Source organism: Pyrgilauda ruficollis, unplaced genomic scaffold (genome assembly GCF_017590135.1).
Source record: "Pyrgilauda ruficollis isolate IOZ18807 unplaced genomic scaffold, ASM1759013v1 scaffold27, whole genome shotgun sequence".
Taxonomy (NCBI): Eukaryota; Metazoa; Chordata; class Aves; order Passeriformes; family Passeridae; genus Pyrgilauda; species Pyrgilauda ruficollis.
In genome coordinates, this window is record NW_024524044.1 from 2,252,473 (window position 1) to 2,275,864 (window position 23,392).

Genomic DNA, 23,392 nt, shown 5'->3' on the forward strand with positions numbered 1-23,392 from the left:
CGTTTCTGATGTCACAGTCATCCTGGCATGATTACTACATGTTGCCCTTTTGGCTCCCGAGCTCTCAGAGGAGTTGCCTATATAATCCCTCTGTAGAAGTGACCTCCACATTTCCTGTGGGGTAACAGCAAGCACACAGGCACTAACTACACTGGTAGTTAGCAGAAATAATGCACTCTGCAGTTTACCCCAAGGTAACATGCTGGTGTAGCCAGATGTTTAACTTCAGAGCCATTAAAGCTATAATTGATCACCCTGGTTTTGAGTCTGCAGTTATATAAAATTCTACATTTAACAACTGTCTCAAGTAAGAAACAGAGCATCTCAATTATCTACAAAGTGAAAATTAAGGAATCTATTTTATAATTCTAAAAACTGATACGGCTCCATTTTTAACTGACAAACATTCACTCTGATGACACAATATTAGCTCTGAATAACTGTGCAATGTGAATGCTATCTAAGCTGACACTTGCTACAGTTCACACCAACTGCGAAATAAATATTTCAGGTCTAAACTGTTTCAGTTTCCTGCATGAGAGACAGGTTAGGTTTCTGGGTGAAGTGTGAAGTTAATGCCTTTGCTTTAAAAAAGAAATCAAAAAATCAAATCTTTGTATTTCCTCAGTGAAAACTTATTTTCCATATTTCAACTCTCAAACAATAAATAACCTGTCCCAGTTGACTCCCCTGCTCTGTCTGCCATTTGGGTTGGACACATAAAGGAAGTCTCAGAAAAAGCCAATATGAATACATATGATTTTGTTAATCAAACATTCAACTGGCCATTGACCGGGAGTCCCAGGCTGCTTTCCAGTATTTCATTCCCCAGTCCATCCTTACATCAAGGGTTGCCCCATCCCAGGTGCAGAATTTGGCACTTTGTTAAAATTCATACAGTTGGTGATTGCCCAGCCCTCTAATTTACTAAGGTTTCTCTGGAGAGCCTGTCTGCCTTCAAGGGAGTTAACAGCTCCTCACAATTTAGTATCATCAGCAAACAATGTGTTTAACAGCAAAAAGTTAAGACTGTCATATAAATGTGAATATTGGACGTTGTCCTTTCCCATTTTAAATGGTTCCCCTCCTGCTGTTTCTGCCACCTTCCTCAGTTCCATCCTCCTTGCAGTGAATTGCTCAACTAATAGCAATCATCAAAAAACCTGCAAAACACTGTGGAAAGACTAGCAAACACTCGTGCATTTAATCTTCCAATTAAACAGGATCAGCTTTCCAGTTCTAGCAGAGATCTGTTATTCTCAAAGATCCTCTAACAGATTACTTAGCCTTCTCTTCTTTTGACTAGAGAGCTCCAGTTTCTAGAAAAGAACACCAAGGCTTTTGTGGAAAAAATAGAAGGTTTTTGATAATTTCTTTATCTTTCTTGGGAGTTGAACCGCTGTTTGTTATTTTTTAAATGCAGTGGCCAAGGTGGTATTTTGGCTAAGAGCAATGCTAAATTAAGTCAGAGTAGTACTTTACATATCTTGTGGACAATCTTATTAACACACTTAAGTATGATATTTGCCTCTACTGCAAAAGTATGCCATGACCACTTCATATTCAGTTTATGACCTGCTTCAGAATCCAAATAGTTCTTTGAAAGACTGACACAATCAATTATTCCCTGGCCTTTATTTATAGAGCTGATTTTAATATAGTAGATAATGTCTAGTAGAGTTTATAACTGCAATAATTTTAATTCTGCTCTCAGAGTGACAGTTCCTCTCTCTTTGGTCTCATTTCCAAATTTAATAAATACACTTTACTCTAGCAGACTGCTAATAAAAATATTAATTGGTTATGGATACAGAGACAAACTCTGACAGAATCCTTCTCAGCAAATCACATTTTTAAGATAAGCTTCTCACATCTATTCTCTGCAAATGTTTCCAAACAGTTCTGTACTCACCTGTCATTAATTTCATCAGAACTGTATTTCTTTACTCATTAAACAGTCAAAAGACTTTTTAAAAAAATGCAGGTCTAGATAGTGTTTTGTCATGATAATCAGAAGAGAAGATTTTATTTTTTGCTCTTTAAAAAAACAGTCAAGTCAACACAAGTATTAACACTGAGGAAAAAGCAACAGAAAGAAGCAAACCTGCTGGTCTGGCTTATTCTGTTCTAACTAGAACCAGAACAGGCTGGCATTCATTGTGTGTACAAAGGCTCACCAGCCTATCTATGCCAGCAAAAATCAAAGAGTTACAACAATTATTCAGGGTAAACACTACCTTAAACTGTTTTGTTTAAGTTTTGTGTTGTAGTATAAATGAAATAGAAGTGTTAATCTGCAAATACTACTTGCTACTCGCTTTCAGTTTTCTAAATGTATATAAAGGAAGGAAGGAAGAAACAGCTGAGTGTTGCCCCGGTTTTTTACACCACCACTCAGGGGATCATAAACCTGCATCTGAAAGCAGATAAAGTTTTAATACCTCTTCCCCCATCCCTCTCCTCACTTAACAGTTCTGTAATGTGTTCCTGAAACAATAAATAAAATTGGCTCTATTCAACTCAGCATATGGCCACTAGCACAGTCTATCAGGTACTGCTTTCCATTTTTTACAGTTTCTGGAGCCTGGATATATGTTCTTTAAATCAACACTAATGAAGAAGTAAAACAGTAAGTTTTGTCATCTCATTTAAGAGTTAATATCAGATTTTTTCCAGTGTCTTCAACAAAACGGCTTTTGAAAGGAAAACAAAATTGTTATTCTTGATCCTGAGAAGTATGCATAGCTTCTCTAGTGGTTATTCTATGCTATCTGATTTATTTTATCAATGCCTAGGAGAATACAAGGAAAATGAAGGAAAGAACAAAAACCCACAAAGTCTTTTGTACTTTTTTTTCCTTTTAACTGATGGAAAAAACACTTCTCAGTTTCAGATCACTGAAAAGATCGTCCTTCAAATTAAAACAAAACTCAGTCTCTTCTTTCTTCAGGAGGCATACACTGGTGATTCCAATCTATTTTCAGCACTCCACTCACAAATTAAAATTCATCTAATATGAAACAGCTACCTTCCTGCTGTCATGGTAACATAGTAATAAGCATTGAGCAAAAGCTTTCACAGAAGTCTCATGCCAAGTTCTCTTGCATGCAGTTCTGCACCCAGGCACCAGGTGGAGTAACAACAACGGGACCAGCCACCTGTCTGGCACACCTCTTGGCCCCGTGAGAAGGAACAAAAAATTGCAGAACACGAAGTCAATCTGATATGTTCTGGTATTTAGCAATCCAGGCCTCAGTATAATCCCAGAAGTTAAAAGTACTCTCTCTTTTTCTACTAATGTAAAAACTCCCCATCCCTTGACTTTGACAAAGCATTTTAGCGTCTCTTAGTGGGTGGATTCTTTTCCTAATATGAGCTCAGGCTGCAAAGCCCAAACTGGACATTTACTTCAATGTTTACTTTGTAAATGATCTATAACAGAAACCAAGTGGGAGCCCGAAAACCTTCTACATACAAGTCATCACTGTACACAAGAAACATTATCCTGTCCTACAGGATAACAGACAAACTTGCCACAAGTCACGGGATTATTGCTTAGCTGAAATAAAAGTAAGAACACACAGCTCTATTCAAAACGTTTCACATATTAGTTGACAATCAAACTGTAAGAAAATACCAAGCAATATTCCATGGAATCTGCCCTGGGTCCAGTACAACTATTTTTTTCACAGATAACCTGAACTGTGGAACAGTCAGTTTCAGTTCCTCATAAGTGATCTGAGAGTTGATGCCAAACCAGGGCAGGGTGGGAGGAAGATGCTGCAAGAAATTGCAGTATTAGAATTCAATATGATTCAAGGGAGTGTATGGTAGTAAAGAGAAATGTAAGTATCAGCATTTCCACAGAAGTAACGAATAGCACAAATACAAGTAAACAACTAGCAACTCAGGAAGCCTGTAACACAGAAATAGGCAGCAGGGCACCACAAAGGAGCGAAAGTCAATGTTGTGCCAATTACCAAAAAATAATACAAGCACACAAACAAAAGAACAAAACCAACAAAAAAAAAAAGCCAAGCAGGACCCAAATCCAACAAAATATCAAACCCCCACCAAACAAAGTCAATAGCATAAACAAGAGTCTACTACAATCTCAATAAAATCTATTTGATTTATCCCTGACAAAGCCATTGAAACGCTCAGTCCATTTTTGGGCTTAGTTTTTGTAACTGAGACACCTCTCATGTAATTGGGATATAGATACACAAAGCATGTCCAGAAAGGCATCTATAAAGAAACTTAACTATGACTTTTTTTTCTAAGCTAAAGAATAAAACATTGGTAAGTAAAAGAATGATTTTCAAATATTTAATAGTTTATGTCAGGGAAAAAACCTCAGCTTATTATTACTTGCTCCATTTCCAGAAGTCACAGAAGACCTCAAGCTGCCACCAAGATTAAATGTTTCACAGTCAATTCCCTCTTCTCGTTTTTGTTTTATGCGCTCAAGAGAATTTAAATTTAACAATACCACATCTACTGCTCTTCACTCAGCACTTTGCAACACTCACCTGCAGGACCTACAGATTACAGGACCTACCTGGCACACAAGATGACTTTCTGGTTTTCTGAAGTCATTCCGTTCCCAATGGCAAGACCACTCTCTTCCCATTTAAATCTCAACAGCATTTTGCTTTATTCTGCAGTACAGATTCCATGGTATGTCTTGGATGCCAACTGTATGCAGGAATTCTGAATGACCAACATCTCTCCTCTTTTTACTATTTATTTTCCTCAGGGACTGAAATAGTTTAGTGCCTCATTTCATGACTTTACTGTTCAGATAGCCCAGCAAAAACTAGATGTTTATGACTAACAGGAATTTTAGAGCTTCAAACACATTTAAAACAAGTTTCACAGGGGTAAAGTCTGTTACAGGACATTAAGAACTGAAAATTAAGCACCAGAGATCTGCATGTAGAGATCAAACACTACTGTATGTACAAATCAACCCAAACCCCTGAAAATTAAACTTCAGTTACACTCACTGTTTAGGTTCAGCTTAGGTTCAGAAGCATGGAAAATTACTTCATAGGTTTATTTGCAAACAGCTTCAGTATTTGAGAAAAAAAAAATGGTTTGTTGAAAATAAAAAAAGGATCACCTAATAACAAAACACTTCTTAAGCTATTTCCTTAGTAAGCTGGAATGCTAAGAAGGTATTTCTTTAAGAAAGCAGTAAAGTATTAATATGCTATAGGACAAATGCTAAATATTGGCAAAAAGTAAAAAACAATTAAGCTTTGTATTATAAATAATTGTAAGTAAAAGCATGCAATTGCATGTTTCAAATACATTATTTACCTGCAACACCATTCAATTCGGCCTTCCCCTTCACAAGTTTTTGCCCAGTGATTATCTGCAAGGTTTTTCATTGCCACAGCATATTCACACAGAGTTTCCTCATCCTCACAGTGCTCACGCCAGATCTTATCAAAGTCTCCCACTAAACAACACAAAACAAAAAAATTGCACATCAGATACAAAGTCTCTCATTATCTCCACAGCAAAATCCCCGTCCAGTTTAAAAGTTACATAAGGCACCAAGAGCTTACTTTACCCACACATAACAAAACCAGGTTCTTCTTTCTGTAGTCATAAACACAAAATTCCAAGTTTTGGGGCAGGAAGGGGCTGTCAGGTACTTGAGAAACTAGAAATATCAGTACATGGATTTTGTTCCATTTCTTCTGTGAAATTAAAGTCCCTGGGAAGTTTTGCTTTCAGGTCTCTGTGCATGAGCATTTAACACAACATTTTAGAAATGAAAGATTTAAAGGTTTCTGCTAGCATTCATATCCATGGCAAGTACTGTAGATGACATTACATGAAAAAGCCACGAAAGTTAAACCCACAGTATAGATTTCTTTGGGTATACTGAGAAAGAAATTCAGTCTCTCATTGATTGCTGCCTAATCTAGCCAGGCCCAGTAAATTAGCTTCTAGGGATAGTACTGAAGAATCAAACCAACTATGATCAGGAAATCTCAGACAAACTCCTCTGCTGATCTCTAGGGACAGGTTTATTTCCATGCTCCTCACCTTGCTGAAAAGAAGTCTTGCAGGTTAAGTTCTGGCTCTTCAAAGTAATTAAACATTATGATTTTCCTTCTTTGCTGTTAAGTATCTACTTCTCCTAGCCTGCTTTACATAATGTACTGCTAAACAAAACCCAGATAAATGCTAGTCATGGCTAGCCCCATTCCCTATACAGCATGCAAACCCTTGGTGTACCTTACTGAAAGGACATTTCTGTCCTAAGAAAGATGCTTTCCTGGTATGATGTTCACTAATTACTTTTGTGTTTCTTAACCACAAATGTGTGCACATGTCTGGAATATATGCCAATCTGCAGAATAAAAAATATTACTGATTTTGAACTTACAAGCTAATACAGCTAAAAATAACTTTTCAAGAACACAACTATATTTTAAGCTTTAACTTGGACAAACAACACGCTTTTCACAATATGGTTCCATCTTGTAGCATCTTTATATGAGAAGGAAATACTTTGAAAGTATATCAGCCATAAGCTAATAATAAATGTCTGTTAAAGCCTGAAAGTAGCTTACAGTATGACCTGTCCTCAAGCCAGTAAGAGATTGCTGTTTCTAACACGCTTATGGCAATTTCTTTGATGTACTTTGTTTCAATTAGCAGTAAATCAAGGACTTTTCCAGCGACAACCTTTTTATTTTTTTCCCTCCTATGCAAAGCAACAACAGTCCTTACCTCATTTGTCCTCGCTTACAGAAAGACTGGCCCTGATGGACAAGTATAGATGTATACTTAAAAGATTTAAATCAACCATCCAGGTTACTCCCTACTTAGGTTTGGGTTTAGGGATGTCACAGCAATTTTCAGAAATAAGCATCTAGTACACTTGTACAATCATCAAAGTGAGTCATGTTTAAAATTAGGTGTTTATACTCCCTAGTCTGAGATGGCATTTGAGATGGAAGGGAGTGGCTGAAATTTAATGTTATCAAAATGGGGAAGCTGTGCAAGAAATTATGTATTCTACTTGCTATTCAACAAGCATATATGAGAAAGTTATTACACTGGACAAAAAAAAAAAAAGAAAAAAGGTATAATACTGAATGACATCCCTCATTATTTTCCAAATGATCCAAGTTCAGAGAGGTGTGCTTTATAAGAAATAGTACTAGCAAGGTCACCAGCTGACCACCAGAGCAGAGAAAACACCCAAGTTGCAGGCAAATCCCCACAGGGGGTTCTGCTAAAACCTTTGGGACACTTTAACAGATCTTTCAGGAGAGCCTTCTGTAGAAACATACATGCAGAACAGGACATACCCTATTGACAAAAGGGGGCAGAAAATGGCAACAAGAGTGACCTACCAGCACAGGGGGCAAAACAAACACAACTCCTAGCAATCAAAGCACTAGTAAAAATTTGAAGTGATTCTCAATAGCAAATGAATTCTGGCACAGCTTAGACAAAGTGTTGTAGTTTCTCCAACACAAGACTCCGAGTCCTACTGCCTGCTCCAGACAGCTGTGAAAAGCTTCAATGACTCACAGTTGCTAAAGATTTGTTTGAATACGTGGCTGACTGGAAAGGTAAAAAGTAAATGAATGAACACTTTCTGAAGGAAAATATCACAAAAAAAAAATCTGAAGTTTATTACTGTTCTTTTATTTCAATACTTCACCTGGTCTATCCTGAAGCAATTATTCTATTTTCAAATACCCCCTTTCCTTAAAGCTTAAAAAATAAGAGAGATGGGAAAGAAGAAATATGCAAAGACCAGACGTTCTTAACCAGCCTACCCTCAGTAACATCAAAGTGGTGATGCCTTCTAAGAGCGAATCCTGCACTCATAGCAGCTGCTCTGATTTCCTTCTGAACAAATCACAGATTTGCACCAGTCCCTGGAAGTCAGATGAGGGTTAAAAGCATCCCCAGATGAGGGGTCTTAAATTGAGACATACAGCAACAGACCAGAGCTGACTACCAGCACACTGGGATGTGAACTTTGGGTTACAACACAGCTGCCTATAAGAGTAACAGCTTCTTGGCTCTGAGCTGACAAGAAAATAAAATTGAATTATACAGACCATGAGGAGAGAGATGCAGAACAAAAGTGAAAAATTCACCACAAAGTAATTCTGTCACACATTCTATATTAAGTCAATTCTATGAACACTTCTGGTTTATTTTCATTTACCAATACCAAGATACAGAAATTGTCTACATGGGACAGATGCAGCCCTGCTTTTGTATGAGGAGCACTGAAATAGAAGAAAGAAGAAGACAGATGAAACAAGGAGGGGACAAACTTCCACAAGATCACAACTGACAGAGGGAAGGTAAATATGGAACAACTTCTGGCTGTTCCAAGAATATGAGACAGACAGAGCTGCTTAAAAAAAACCAAAAAGTTATTTCCTTATAAAATGTATCACTAAGCTTGAAGTTCATGAAGTTCATGCAGCTGGGCAAACTACAGGAAGAAAATCCATTACAAACTCCATATTCAAAGATGAGATTTCTAACTCAGGAGCTCCTAGACCACAAAATCACTAAAAGACAGAATGGTAAGCAAGCACAGTGATACTTCAGCAGCATTTTTCACTTTTTCTTGTCTAAGCATCTGCTATTGATCCACTGTCAATACTGATTTTGATACGATGCCCATTTCTCTGCTTTTTCATGGATACAAGCTCCAAACAACTGCAGACAGTGGGTCATCTTAAGGCACCGTTGTGCAGGGCCTTTCAAAGGGTCTGGTATCTAATTTCATTTGAGCAAGCAGCATGGCAGTGCATTGTTTTGCTGTGGTTTATCCTCCCCCACTATTTTAACATAGTGACCTTTGAGTAGACACAAACAGGCACACCAGATATAGAAACTTTAAATCCAGAATCATGCTCCACTACAGAGATGAAAATACAAACAGTCCTTCCTATATGTTGAGATTTTGATATAGTGACTATAACAAGTCTTGAAGCATGCAATTTCAAACTGATATCCAGAACACAGAGAAGGTCCACATTAATTTTTTCAATCAGTATATTATAATCCACTGTACACTATTTTTTCAAGAAATACATTATAATCCAGGTGCAAATATGGCATTAATTCTATACTCTAAACATTTATTTATGAATCAATAAATTTTTGCTTAGGCAGTAAAATAAACAGGAACGTTTCATGACAAAACTAGTAGTTACTAGAGAAATAAGATACATAAAGTCTTCTATTAAGTCTTCTAATAAACTGTATATTAAATAGCAGTTTGTGGTAGGTAAATCTAATAGAATAAAAAGAAGAGTCCTGGATCTTTGACCACATCCTAAAGTTAATATTTGATTTTGTGTATTAAAACTTTTCATACTCATGACCATACCATAACAAAGTTGAAGGCACTAAACACTTCTACTCTACACTTACCGATTACCTTTTATGCAATTTAAAACCTCTTTTGAGTGCTGAACCTTCAGAGATCTTCATAGGCCTAAGATCTCCATCAAGGAGCCAGATATGCCACTGTCCAGCTGAAAAGTGTCACTGGCAAATCTTGTAATAGGAGTTTCACACACCTCTCAAAGCACTATACCCACGTTATTTCAAAATTAATTAATGCTTGTTCTATTTTATTCAGAACCTAAAAAATAAATAAATAACCCACTCTTCACCTTGAAGGCTAAGTATTCCTTTAAAAACAAAAAAGGTCAAAGCCCACTGCTTCCTAGAATTCTGTCACTGAACAAATGACTGATCGACTTGTTCTTCGTAACACAGACTTTACAGTAACAACAATCCAATACTACTTACCTAGAACAGATGAATCCTTCTAAGTAATTTCCACCCACATTAATATTGTCCACAGAACAGCCATGTCATAGCCCTGAACTCAACCACAGACATATCAGCAGTTGCTGAATACTGTCACACAGAGAACAGGTCAGGCACGTAAAAGTTATTTTTAAATTATCCTAATTACAAGATAATTTTAATTGTGGGTAACAGCAATAGAGACCTAATGTTAGCTGTAGATTTTAACAACCAAAAATATTTTTAAAAGAGAAGAATCATACAAAATTAGTAAGAACTCCCCTAGCTCTGCATTTATTTACAAGTCCTTATCAGAGATTCTCAGAACACCATGAGAAGATCAGGTTTGCCATTCTTGGTGAGACAAACCTACACCATGATTCTTATCTCCAAGTAGTCTGTTATTAAGAAAAAAAAATTCAGCTTTCTTCCATCCCATTAAAAAAAAAATTATTTTTAGAAGTAATTTATTTGTACAGTGTTAAATTGAACTGTCATTTAAGGTATGCTTATAAAATAAACAAAAAATAATTAGGCAGTTTTTCTTCAACTTCTGACAGAACAAATAATGTCAACTGGTATTTTAAGAAAACACAACCTTTTGTAAAAAGAAAAAAATATACAAGAAATAGAGCTCAGCTCTGCTAAAGGCAGTATTTTTCATTTTGTAATGGGTTGAAACAAAAAACAACTGATTTGAATAACTCTGTTTTATCAAGCCACACAATAGTTATCACATAGTACTTTTGTAACTCTATCTGCACCTACAAGAAGAGATTTGTAATTATTATTTTCCATAAGTCTACTAGTGCTCTTTGGAAAAACAGCACAGTCATCTCTGATGATCTCAAAACTAACTACAGATTACTTCATCCATCACCAAACAAGATCTTGCATATCAAAAGTTAACTGGCACTGATACTGTGCATTTAAGTCTTAGGTACATGTAATGCAGGTCTAGATCTTAAGCAACAACTTCTTCCAAAAAAAGAAATGAAAAAATAGTAATAATAATCTAAAAAAACCCCTAAAAATCCCAGAAACAGATAAACAAAAAAACCCCACCCATCAAAACAAAACAAACCCCAAAAAAACACTCAAGAAAAAGGGTAATTATTTCCTTCCGGGTAAATAAAATTTTGTTAATTTAAGGTAGCTTTAACTGGAAAAACCACAACAAAACCAAAACCAAACAAACAAAAACAACAACAAAAAACAAGCCTCCAAAAACCCCCAAAAATGCCCCAACCCACCAAAACCCACCTCCGAGTGTTTAAGGGTTTGAAGTATTCTACATACTGGTAGATAACTTCGTAGTGTAGAAAACCAGACTCAGTCCTCTTCCTTTTCAATACCTTCATTTAACAATGCCATTCTATTTTCTTCTCTACCAGAACTTTGGCTCTGGTAGAAGAAAAAATAACCTCAATATACATAATAACAACAAAAGGCAAAACCAAAACAGACATGTCAATATTTGCACAATATTAACACTACCTTAATAAAAATTATTAAATTTTATTCATCGTCAAAAGGAAACCTACTGCCACAATTAACAAGTGTCCATGACAACGCTGGATAACTTTATATGACCAGCTGCTAGCCATAGCAATGCCAAGCAAGATTTTTCAGGGGTTTTTTTTGTTTGTTGATGGCACTGCACTGCAGGATGAAAAGAACTGATCTCAGTCTCTTAAGATCACCTCTCACTTGCTGGAAACAGTAAAGTAGCTTCTATAACATGCTAAACAGTAAATGAGGAAAGCAGTCCTACACTGTTAACTAGGCTAGGCTAAAACTGAAATCAAATTCCTATTAATGTCTGACAAAATGTCCTCATTAACATAGTCAATTGAGATTTACCTGTACTACTAATGTATGGATGCTGTGGCAACGATAAGAAAAATTAATTACATGAGGAATATTAGCAAATATTATGACATTCATAATTTTCATTGTATTCCTAATAAACTTCCTGAACATCTTTCTTACTAAAAAGCATATTCAGCACTCCTTGCCCACGACACTAGGTATTTTTGGCTTCTCTGTTTTCCAATTTTACATGTCTATACATAGAACATGAACTTCAACTTGGACAAAGTTTAAGCAGTTAGAGTTAATATTTTCCTTCTCATGTCTGACTGGTATTTGCTTCACATTTCTTAGGAGTTACCTAAACTATTTCATAATATTTTTTAAAAAAATCAAGTGCAAGAATCTAACTTTCTCTATCTCAGTATCTTCCAACTTACATGGCAAGGATTCACTTGACCAAATGTGGATTTCTTCATCTGGCCTCTCAGGTAAACTTCCTATCCATTTACACAAAACAGACTCTGAGGGCCCAACTGGCTGACATTTCAGCATCTACTGGGGATCAGCTTAGACCACTCTGAATAATATTTGTGTCTCTGATCTGCTACAAATCTCTGATGGCTGTCACAGAAACAGCATGTATGTAATAGTTTAAGCAATTACTGCCCCCAGGTGTTGGATCTACTCTTTTGGAAACTTAATTCCTCTCCTCTTTCCCAAACCTGACTTTCTGGGATGGACTATGTGCTGTACCTTAACACAACCAACACATAAACATGTCAACAGAAACCAGTAATTTTTGCAAATGCAGGAGCTAAACTTATGCTGATGCATAGGTACAGATTTTATTATGCTGACCCTGTAAAAGGAGCACCATCTCCCCTGCCAGGGCAGCAAAGGAGCAGGGAAGGTGTCATAGACCTGTTTGTTCAGTGAGTGCAAGTCCATGCTGTAGCCAGTACATTTTCAAATTTACAGGTTCACTAAATGATAGCAGTAATTAAATCCCCCAAAATGTAAATCTTATGTGATTTCTAATGAAAGCCTTGTTGCAAAACTGTGGTGTGCAAACTGTAAGGGCAATCGCACCTTAATGCTCATGTCATAAACTAGAATCAGTTTTCTTTTTAATTAAATAAAATTTAGTTTCTATTGATGTAAAATTAAACAGTTAGTATTACAAAATGTCTTCCTCTTCCAAGAAATTATTGCAAGTGATAAAACACTAATATCTTGAAAACTTTGGTTTATTTCTACTGTAAATCAGTCATATTTAACAAAAAGGAGTAACAACTGTTAATTTATCATGTAGAGTTCAATGACAAAGTTTTTCCTGTCCTGTGAAAAATGACACCATTTCAAAATGTTTCCTGTTTCACATTAGGAAGAACTTGAGCTCTCTCACCCATGGTTTTTCACAAAAAACATGAGACAAAGAGACCATGAAACAACCAAGTTCAGAACAACCCTCCTGTCTAAATGTCTAAACCACTTACCTACTTGAGTTACTTATTATCATCAGGCAGGGTCCTGTAAATTTTCCCTGATTTTCTGAAAAAAACTTTAAAATAGTTCCTTTTCTTTGATGTTTCAACAAATATTTCTTTTAAGGAATCAAACTGCCACCTAGGAATGTTTTTGTCAGCTGCTGTGATGTGGTAACTAGTAACAGGACAAACAACATTTCTGTGTGATTCTCTAAGCCTCAGCAGCCTTAGCAGGCATATGTTAGGAGAAATGCACTGTTTTAGTGAACACACAGGAAAACATTTCATAAAATACCTTTACAGATACCTCAGCAATTTTTTTCACTTGTACTTATTACAGACTTATAAGGAAAAAGTAGTCTTGTAATTCACCTTTCAGACTATACACAAAACCATCGATAACTGAGGGTCGTGCTACAGTGAAAACATTTACTTGATAAATACAGCTCTGCATGACTACAAAAGTAATAAACAACTGAGAGAAAAACAGGATGCCTTTGTGTCAGGGGAAGGGACTTTTATCCCAGTAAAAAATTAGTTACTACAAGCAATTGGAAGCAAACAAACATACATCACACAGCAGATGTTCAGCAGATCTTGCATAGTTCCTTAGGAACCACTAAATCAGCTTTTACAGGTCTGTCTGTCAGGCTCGACACACATCAGCCTACATGCAGCGTATGAAAAATTCATGCTATATGCAACCATACAACATGCTCCAGCCCATGGCAGCGGGTGCCCAAAAGATGCATAGAGGAAAGCTCTGTAAAACTTGGGGTCACCTGTGCTAACAAGCAACAGAACCAACAGGAAGCGACTCAATTAAACACTGTTTTTGCCCCATCTCCATGTAGTAACAGAAATTCAAATATTATGGAAAATCCTCATTTCTGTACTTTCTATATGCTTGTGTCAAGGATCCAGAACCACCGTGAAATTTCTGATAAGTGAATTAACTCACTACTTGAGAGCAGTTTCAGCTTTTGGATATTACTGTGATATGTAAAATAATTCAGATTAAATTACTCTGTTTGAACAGGAAGCAGGAATAAAGCTAAAAAATCCCATGAGCTTTATACTAATGAGAGAGACTCCTAAGTGAACATGTTACATCTCAGAGCTATTCTCACTTAACATTTTCTTTATTATGAGAAAGTTTATAGGCTAACCTCAGGAATGATGTTTATTTTTAGGAACTACTATGCAAGTACTCTTTCTCTATCACTACCCAAAAGTAGCCTGAAACAACTTCCTAATGGTTAGCTGATTTAGCTGACACATTCACTCAGTGTGGACAAGAACTAATCACTTTCATTTAAAACCAACACTCATTTGCTAAACTTCACTAAATAATATCAAAATATCACATAGAATACTACTGCAGGACTCACAGTGGGAAAAGAAAAAGCAGCCTACAATATCAAAATACCAAATCTGCCATGGCATTTATGATGATATGCTTCCCTTTATTTTCTTATTAACAACAGAGAGAGGAAGAGAAGGGAAGGGGAAGAAAAGGAAATAAAGAAAAATAAAAAGGAGAAAAAAAATTGAAATAGTCGCATTATAAGTCATACTACTAATATTCAAACAGTAGAAAAGATAAGTACTAGTCACACAGTAAAAAATCTAAAATTAAAATTGTTGAAGAAAACAAAAAAATGCACTTCAGCGCAAACTTAAAAGCGTTTCAGCTGCATCATTTAAAAGATGGTAAATGCTTTTCATGAATGGCATGGGGCTATGATATGACATGAGGCACAGTACAGAACTACATATAAAACCCATGCACCATACTCACAAGTATAAGTGATTCAGTAAGTGCAGAAATTTTAAAAAATAGCCAAGGTTCAGCTTTGATTAATCTCCAGTTTTTCACCAGGAAAAAAAAAAAAACAAAATCAAACCCTTTACATGCCATGATGACTAAACTTTATTCTAGTAATTCCCTAGTAACTGCAAAAAATTTGCTGCAACGCTTTCCTAGTTAAGAAATATTGCTCTTGCACTTCTGACAAGTATGCAACTTCTTCAAAAACATGTTGGCTTGCAATTTTGGAGCATATTGTCACTTTTTTACTGGCTCATCTTCAAAAAAGAAGGGAACCATTGCAGAAAATGAAATGAAATTATAACAATGGTGCAGTTCTAAGCAACTCAATACTGGCTTGCCTGTTACAACTGCCCATTAAAACGCAAATCTTGATAACGTCAGCAAGTCAAATGAATTAGCAAAGAAATCAGCTTAATAACATCAAGTCCAAATAAAATCTATCAACATACATCTCAGTATATCAAGGATGCATCTATTTCCTTTCAACACTTCTAACAGGAGATAGTAACTTAGAATCATATTACAATACAAAGGGCTTTCTTAGACTTACCTACCCTGTACAAAATAATTATATAGCTTTCAGGATAATGAACATGATTTTTCATCTACCAACAAAATTAACAGGGGATTCTACTTTGGTTTCTACAGACAAAGCACTGAAGTCCATGCAACAGCAATTCTAGTACTGTTTGCTTATTTAGACAAAATGGAAACTAGCTTCATAGAACTCTAGTAAAACATGAGAGGAGACAGAGTAGAAAAGAGAAAAAAAGACATTAAAAGATTGCAGAATAATGTTTCTGTTTCATATGGAGGTGAGATCACTGAATTGTGGAGCCAAGAGGCTTTCCCTGTGTAAAAAGCTGTAAACACATAAGCAAGGATGAAGGGATTTTGCTCTTTAACAAACTGTCAACTTTAATTTTGTCAGGATAACATACTTGCTAGTCAGCATCACCAAGTATTAGAAAAAAAGAATTCCAAGAAAAGACCTTTCAGAGATCAAGCATGTCCTGGTATTACAATTTCAGAATGATATTAAAGGCATTTAAGAAGGAGATTCTCAAATCTGCCTCTAGAAGCAAAGGCAGATGTAGGTAGAAAAGACTCCAAAACTAAAATTCTGAAGCTAAAAGAACCTAACATAGGAAGTACAACTGGCTACTAAGTGCTAGTAACTTGTAAAGACCAACTAATATTGGATGAGTAGGTAATGGGTACAGCATTTCTTGTTGAATAGATGTGATGAATTGTTTGGTTTTAACTCACGAAATGGTTTTAACTCTCAATGAAACGGCATATCATGTTGCTACTTTGGAGTGACTAGAAAAATCACTGTGAAGTTTTCACTAAGCATGATTTACAAGCCATAGGAAGCAAATGAAAATGCTGTTGGCTCTTTTACTTAACCAGCTACACACAACTTACCCTTGAGCACAAACTTGCTCTTTGCTAAGAAATAGGCTTAGAAAAACTCCCTCCTTATTTAGGCTCTCATCTAAAAAGAAAAAAAATCAGTTGCTACAGAGATTGCTCGCTTAAAAAAAAAAAAAAAGTTAACAAAGCCAATCCTTGTCTGTCTTAATCTACAGGCGCTCTGAAGTAACGCAGAAACATGTACTGCTAAAAGCTGGATTCCTTTGCCAGGACTGGAATGTTTAAATATACTATGTTCATTCTCCCAACATTTGAGTGAAGGGAGATCTTCCCTTAAGTTTTGCCTCACCAAGGCCAAAATAAACAGCGACTTTTGATCAGTATCTAGATAGGTCGGTATTTGTGCCCAAATCCCATGAACTGGCTCCAGGGGAGATTTTGGGAGTCCACAAGGCAGTATGACCTTGTTTCTTTAACAGAAGTGTCATACGCAAACACAGAGGAGAGGCAAGAACTTGTGCCTACAAGACGAAGAGCTCCCATTTCATGCGTTTGTTCCTTTGGAGGTGAGCTGCAGGCTCACTAAAAGAATGGATGGATGAATTTTCTGTTACCTGTGCTAGCATTTCAGGGAGGTTTTAAAGTATTCCAATACCACCCACAAAAACCTTGCATAAGGGCATTAATACTGACGACAAAGTAAATTTTTCAAAGACTACGAGTAATTACAAGAGCTTTACCCCAACCCCTTCAGTTAGTGCTCCTGCCTGAACTAGTGCGCTACGACTGAAAGACAGGAGGCACAGATAATTCACAAAGACCTGTGCCTTTCCAGATCACCATTCAATCTCTTTTGGCATTCATCATCTACGATCCTCAAGCGTGCAGATCCTCAGTTTGGAAAATACAGCCGGGAAGCTCCCTTCTCGGCCAGGAAGGGGGCTCCGCCGCCAGCAGCTCCAGGCAAGCGGCACAACCCGGGCAGACCCCACGGGCTGCCTTCGGCGGGGCTGCGGGCAGCCCACGGCAGCGGCGACCCCGCTCTCCCGGGGAGGAGCAGGAAGCGAGCGCGGAGCTGCTCACGGCCGCCCTCCCCCGACACCGGGCCGGCCCGCCGCCCCCCGCCCGCGGGGGACACCCCGATCCCCGGCCGGCGAGGGCAGCGGGGCGGCCCGGCCGGGGCGGCCCCTCCCCCGCGTTACCTTCCCGGTACTTCTTGCGCAGCCGCCGGTGGACGCTCTTCACCACCCCCGACAGCTTCTCCTGCTCCAGCTTCCGCTCCTGCTCCGGGGGTGGCGGCGGGGCGGCGGCGGCCCCTCCGGGCCGGGGCCGGGGCTGCGGAGCGGCCTCCATGGTGTTCCCGCTGCTCGCCGCGCACCGCCCGGCCCAGGAGGAGGCGCGCGCCGTGCCGGGGCCGCGCCGGGCGGGCATGCGCGCACCGCCCCCGCCGCGCGGGCAGCCGGGACATGGAGTCCGCGCGCGCGCCCGCGTTCCGGCGCTCCCGGCTCTCCCGTGCCGACTGAACTTCCCATCCGCACGTGGGGAGCCCGTCACTCCGCGGTGCTTAGCGCAACAGTGAGGCGGAAAATACAGCGAGTGTCCGGGGCAGTGCGGCTTCCCCTGTAGCCAGTGTGCGTTACCGCAGCTGACGGCCTTCCCCAGAGATTCCGTGAGAGAGCCGGCCGGGAGTGCGTCTGGCAAGGCGTGGAAAAACCCAATCCCCACCTACAAACGAACGACCTTGCGGAAAAAACCTGAATTCAGAACATATCCGAGCAAACCTGGGCGGCTTGGTGGCCGTGGTGTGAAGAACACAAGTTTTGTTCAGCGTTTTTATGTGTTCATGGAGCTGCTGGGCCCTTTCCCTGCGCAGCCCAGATTCTGGCATGCATTTGGGTGGAAAATGCACTGCCGGAGCAGGAGCAGGAGCAGCACCTGCAGCCAGCAAAGCTGCCCCTCACAGCCGCCCTTCTGACTGCAGCTCTCTGTGCCCGGCCGCAGCCTTTCCCCACATCCCAAGTACTTCAGTTCCCTCTGTTAGTAATTGTTGGAAATAACAGAACCATTCCTTGCCAGATCATGGCAGGGAAATAAGCCATGAAGCTGCTTGTTTGACATGGCCGGAAGCCGCTAATTGTCTTATTTGAAGATGTTAAAAAACATTAAGGGGGTAGTTGCGCTACAATTAAATCTGTGACAAATCTGACAGGAGGTAGGGTTGAGATTTCATGCTGATGAGAAGTCTGTGACACACTGTGCAGTGGGATGTATAACTGGTTCTTATCAGCACCATGATGGTCCTGCCAGGAAAAAAATTACAGCTAATCACAGAACGCAGTGGTTTTCTGCTTTTCTGATAAAATTCTTTTGAAGGTGGAATTATCAAGGCAAAACTCTCATGTCCAAAGAGAAGGTTTTCATTGTTAGTGACTGCAAATTTTTCCCTTGTTCACTCACTCCGAGTGATGTTTGCAAATACTGATCTCACCCATCACCTTGAAGTGCCCATGTAATGCTCAAAATCCAACTTTTCCTGTGCTGATATTTTTTAGAGAGTGTTTAAACAACTTCATTGTATTTTGGATCTTTCATCACTGTGTGTTATGTATTTTATTGTAAGAGTATTTCCGTTTTGTTGAGTGGGTTTTTTTTTTTTCCCTCAGAATAGAAGAGACTAATGGAAGGAGAATTTAAATTTTTGCTACTATCATCAACAATAAGAAAGAAAAAATCAATGTAGTGACTGAGTTTTTCCTTTACTTACATTTTACTTCCTAAGTTGTGAAACTGAAATAAGTGGTCGTGTTGACTTTAAAAACATCCAAAAATAATTTTTTAGTCTGGATTACTGTTCCACATCAAACTAGTTCAGGAAGTTGAATCAGAAATAAAACTTTATGCTGGGGTTAATTATATCTTTCTGAAATATTTTTATTTCTAGTTTTATATGCAAGTCCACCTAAGAAGGATTAAGATGGTGTAAAAAGAGATTACAGTGATAATTACTGGGACAGGGAGCCTACATGGTGTTCTTTACATTTAATGTTCTTTACATTTTTGCATTGTGTAGGATTGGGGAAGCACAGGCTGAGGAGGAAAAGCATGAGCCAGTGTTCTGTGTATGGCATCACACATGAGCACTGAGGGAGGCATCTCAGAAGAGTAGGAGTATCCGAGTGACAGAAGAGAGATGGAGGCATTTGGAGGATGCCTGAAAACACTGCTGTGGCATCAACACTCCCAGTCATGAGCCTCCAGACTTGGAAGTGTTGATTACACAGTCAAAATATGAGTGTGATTTGGAGAATTGGAAATCTAACTGTAGAATTGGAAAACTGGGGTGAAATTATACTTATGTGAAATATGCTCTCTCAGAATAGTAAGTTATTATTTGAATTATGTTATCACTGTTGTTTTTCAGTTCTCAGGGTTGCTTTCTAAAACTAGTAAAGTTTAAATACAAAGTAGTTTTAATTTATCACTATGAATGAACACAGAAGTTTAGTTCCAATAAGGAGCATTTATCACATGTCAAGTCTTTCCAGCCATGACAATTAAAGAATATTTGATGAAGAGGCATTATAGTCACAAGACACACAGACGTTTTCCCTGGAATATGTGATGAGAGCTGGGTCCCAGTGACAGGCTTCAAATGCAAAATAATTGGAGGAGGTGTTTCCCCAGAGCACTGCATGGAGATATTGGTGGGCAAAGGAGTGGGCAATTAAAGCAGGACTGGTTCTCTAAGGCCTGATGGAACTGATGTCCCAGTGCTCTGTCAGGGTGGAGAACAAAACATGTGTGATCTATACATTTCTTGAACACATTACAGGAAGACTCAAGGAACAAATTAAGATTAATATAAATGTAGTTGGCCCTGAGGCATAAGAATAGAATGAGCAATAAGGATGCATGCACTTACTCCAAGGGGATAAAAGCAATAAAATACTTGTGTCCTGATAGGGCACTTACTCCAAGGGGATAAAAGCAATAAAATACTCGTGTCCTGATAGGGGTTATGGAGTTTCTGGGAAAGAATGGTTTTGAGCAGCTGGACTTACTACCTTGAATGTAGAAAATGGATTAATGTTCCTCTAGGTACTAGTTACTTTCTAAATAAATTAATTAATTTAAAAAGCCAATTTAGGGAAAACTAGTTTCTTTTGACATTTCTGAAATATTTTAATGCCAATCACTTTTCATGAATAGCATTGGAATCAAAAGTCTTGGTTCACAGACTGGGAGGACGAATAATGACAGCACTTTCCAGTACTTGTGTGGCTGGAACATTCAGAGAGGATGTGGGAAAACCAGTTCACATCTCTATTCTGCCCTCAGGGATCTGAACCCACATCTTCACCATGAGATTATATGAAATGGAAGTGCTCTCCCTTCCTGAGGGAATGGTGAAAGTAGCCTGTATTTTCAGTCTTTCTCCCAGTGAAATTGTGGAGGAACAGTAAAAAAAACGTTGTGAGCTACAAATCAGCAATGCTGTGTTTCCATCTTTTTCAGTGGCAATTTTGACAATCAAGTCTTCCCAGCCTCTTAATTTCTTCTATCTTAAGGATGCTAATTGTTTGAAAAAGAACCAGAAAAGGACATCAAAGAGAAGAATCTGTCCAGTGTGATGACATCATCATAAGAGTCTCTAATGCAATGTAATCTGCAAAAATATTACCGAAAGCATGTAATTGTTTTAATGGAACACTGAAACATGGTGGTGATTTGAAAGGAATAAAATGTTCTTTGTTAGATGTGGAAATGATTTTGCTCTATGTATCTGAATGGCACACAAGCAGGCAGCAGTAGAATGTTTGGGTTGAAATTAAGATTTTCTTCTTCATTAACTGTGGAATCTTATAAGCCATGAAAATAACATAATTTGGTTAAAAAAGTGGGAGTCAGATCCCTGAATTTGCACTGAAGAGGTTATTTAGAGTTGGTCCATTATTGCATTCTCCAGACTACACACTGCAGTAATTTAGTAATTAAAGTTACATAGTAATTAAAACTGCTACCCCATAACAATAATTTTATAACTACAGATCTTGGATTCCATTTCTGGAGACCGACACCTTTAAAAGTATGTACACACCAGTAGTCCCTTTACTTAGTACCCTGTGTATTTTACTGGAAAAAATAGGTGTGATATTGACTGGTTTGCATCTGAAGTCCCAATATTTGCATAAATAAACATTTTGCTTTTGGAAAGCAGAGGATTTTTCTACTGCAGGACAAATGAAAGTTGCTCCTCAAGTGAGTAGAGACACCCATCTTGTGGAAGGATTAAAATACTTCACAAACAGGGGCTCGTTGTGGAATTTAATTATCTTTAAGATCATGAGAATTAGATACTGATAAAAGATTTTATTGACTGAAATACTGTATTTTACTTTTTAGCTTGTGTTGCAAAATGACAGGAATAGTTTTAACAGCAGCCAGCATTTCTGATAAACAGTACATTCTCCACCTCCATTCTGGCCAGCAGGTACTGTCTGTGTCTGTCCATGGAAAGGAGCTGTTTCTTTTGATACAGGAGGGAACAGTTAAGAATTTCTGAGTCCCTTCAGACTATCACTTGTGTAATAGTAAAATGGGAGTTAAATTTCTAGTAGTTAAATGGAACTACTGAAATATTTACTGAAAAGCAGCAATGCACTTTATACCTAAATTATCCTGGATGTTATGTGCATGAGTAGAAAGTGAAACAAGCCTTTAATGCTGAGAACAGAAAATGCACTTTCTAATAATTGCTATATTCATTGCAACCTCTTTGCAACGTGAGTATCGCAAACATACTTAATAATCTAGTAACAAAGATCATTAAATAGAAACATAATTTTTTGAAAATCAATCCTAAATTCCCTTAAAAATCTATTGGTTTTTAAAAATAGATTTTAGTCTGAGCACCTTCCTGTGTTATTTGGAATGTATGAATTATTCAATAATCAGAGTCAATATCATGATAGCTTTAGCAAAGACTACTAGCCACTCTTTCTAGATCTAGAAAGAGTTTCTTAGCTGATTTCTTGCTGCCATGAAGGATTAACTCATAAAATCACTTTGATTTAGCAAGAGATGTCAAGACATCCAGCAGGTCTAACTGGTTTTCTTCCAATGTCATTCAAAATAGTATGTGGTTTTAGCACTGGTTCATGTTTCTGTCAGCTGCTGTCTATAAACTTGCAGTATAATCAATTCAGACACAGTAACTTTAAGAATGTTTGGTACTAGTACAAAAACTTTTATGTTTGATCATTTGTGCATCTGCAAAACCTAATAGGCCTAAAGACTAAGACTAATAGTCTAAAGTCAATTTTCAGGATTAAAATTCCAGCCTTCCTGTATGGGTCAAGTGTGTATAATTTTAGTACCTCTCAACATCAATATAGGTGTACAGTAGGTCATTTTCAGCTTGGGAAATACTGCAGTTTCCTGTAATCTTGTACTGCAGGTATGATAGCCTGACTCATAAACTAAGGTGACCTCAAAGTCTGATTGGAGTAATGTATGCTAAAAATTTTCCCAGAGAAAGGCTAAGGTGCATGTGAATTTTTGAGTTAGGAAAATAAATAAATTTATGAGGAATTATCTATTTCTGTGATGCTGTGTATAGGTCATGGTATGCTGTGTCATTTCAATTTTCTCCTTCTTTCCCCTCCTAAGTCCTGGGAGGGCGTGGGAGAAGACATTTTAGATATCTTTAGATATGAGCTATAAAAGAAATACATCTCTAGAATGAATAAAGTGTTCTTGTCTGTTCCAGTGGTTGCCCAACTCCTTTTAATCTCTCCTGCCTCTTGAATGCTGTCATGTGGCTTATTTGGGACTCTACTGAAGTTCAAGTCAATTTTCTGCTAAGCAGATGAGAGAACAACAACAAAGTCTATTCATACAACATCAAACAGAGCTTTATCTTCAGGACAACATATTGCAGGCAGTATGATACACTTCAGGAAGAGCAAGGAAAGCCAAAGCTCTAGCTTGTCCTGCACACAGGGTATTTGGTTTGTGCACAGATCATGTGTTAGGTTGGTTAAGTCAAGCCTCAGTG

At 38.0% G+C, this 23,392-nt stretch overlaps 1 protein-coding gene across 1 annotated transcript in view; it reads right to left on the bottom strand.

The window, feature by feature from the left end:
* BMT2 (base methyltransferase of 25S rRNA 2 homolog) overlaps positions 1 to 17,781 on the bottom strand; it is a 30,616-nt gene extending 12,835 nt beyond the window's left edge. The window contains exons 1-2 of the mRNA XM_041471491.1: positions 17,538 to 17,781; positions 5,326 to 5,467 (exon numbers count right to left, since the gene is read on the bottom strand). Coding sequence (XP_041327425.1) covers positions 5,326 to 5,467; positions 17,538 to 17,766 — 371 coding nt within the window. The 5' untranslated portion in view covers positions 17,767 to 17,781. The remainder of the gene's footprint in view (positions 1 to 5,325; positions 5,468 to 17,537) is intronic.
* Between the last annotated feature and the right edge of the window lie 5,611 nt (positions 17,782 to 23,392).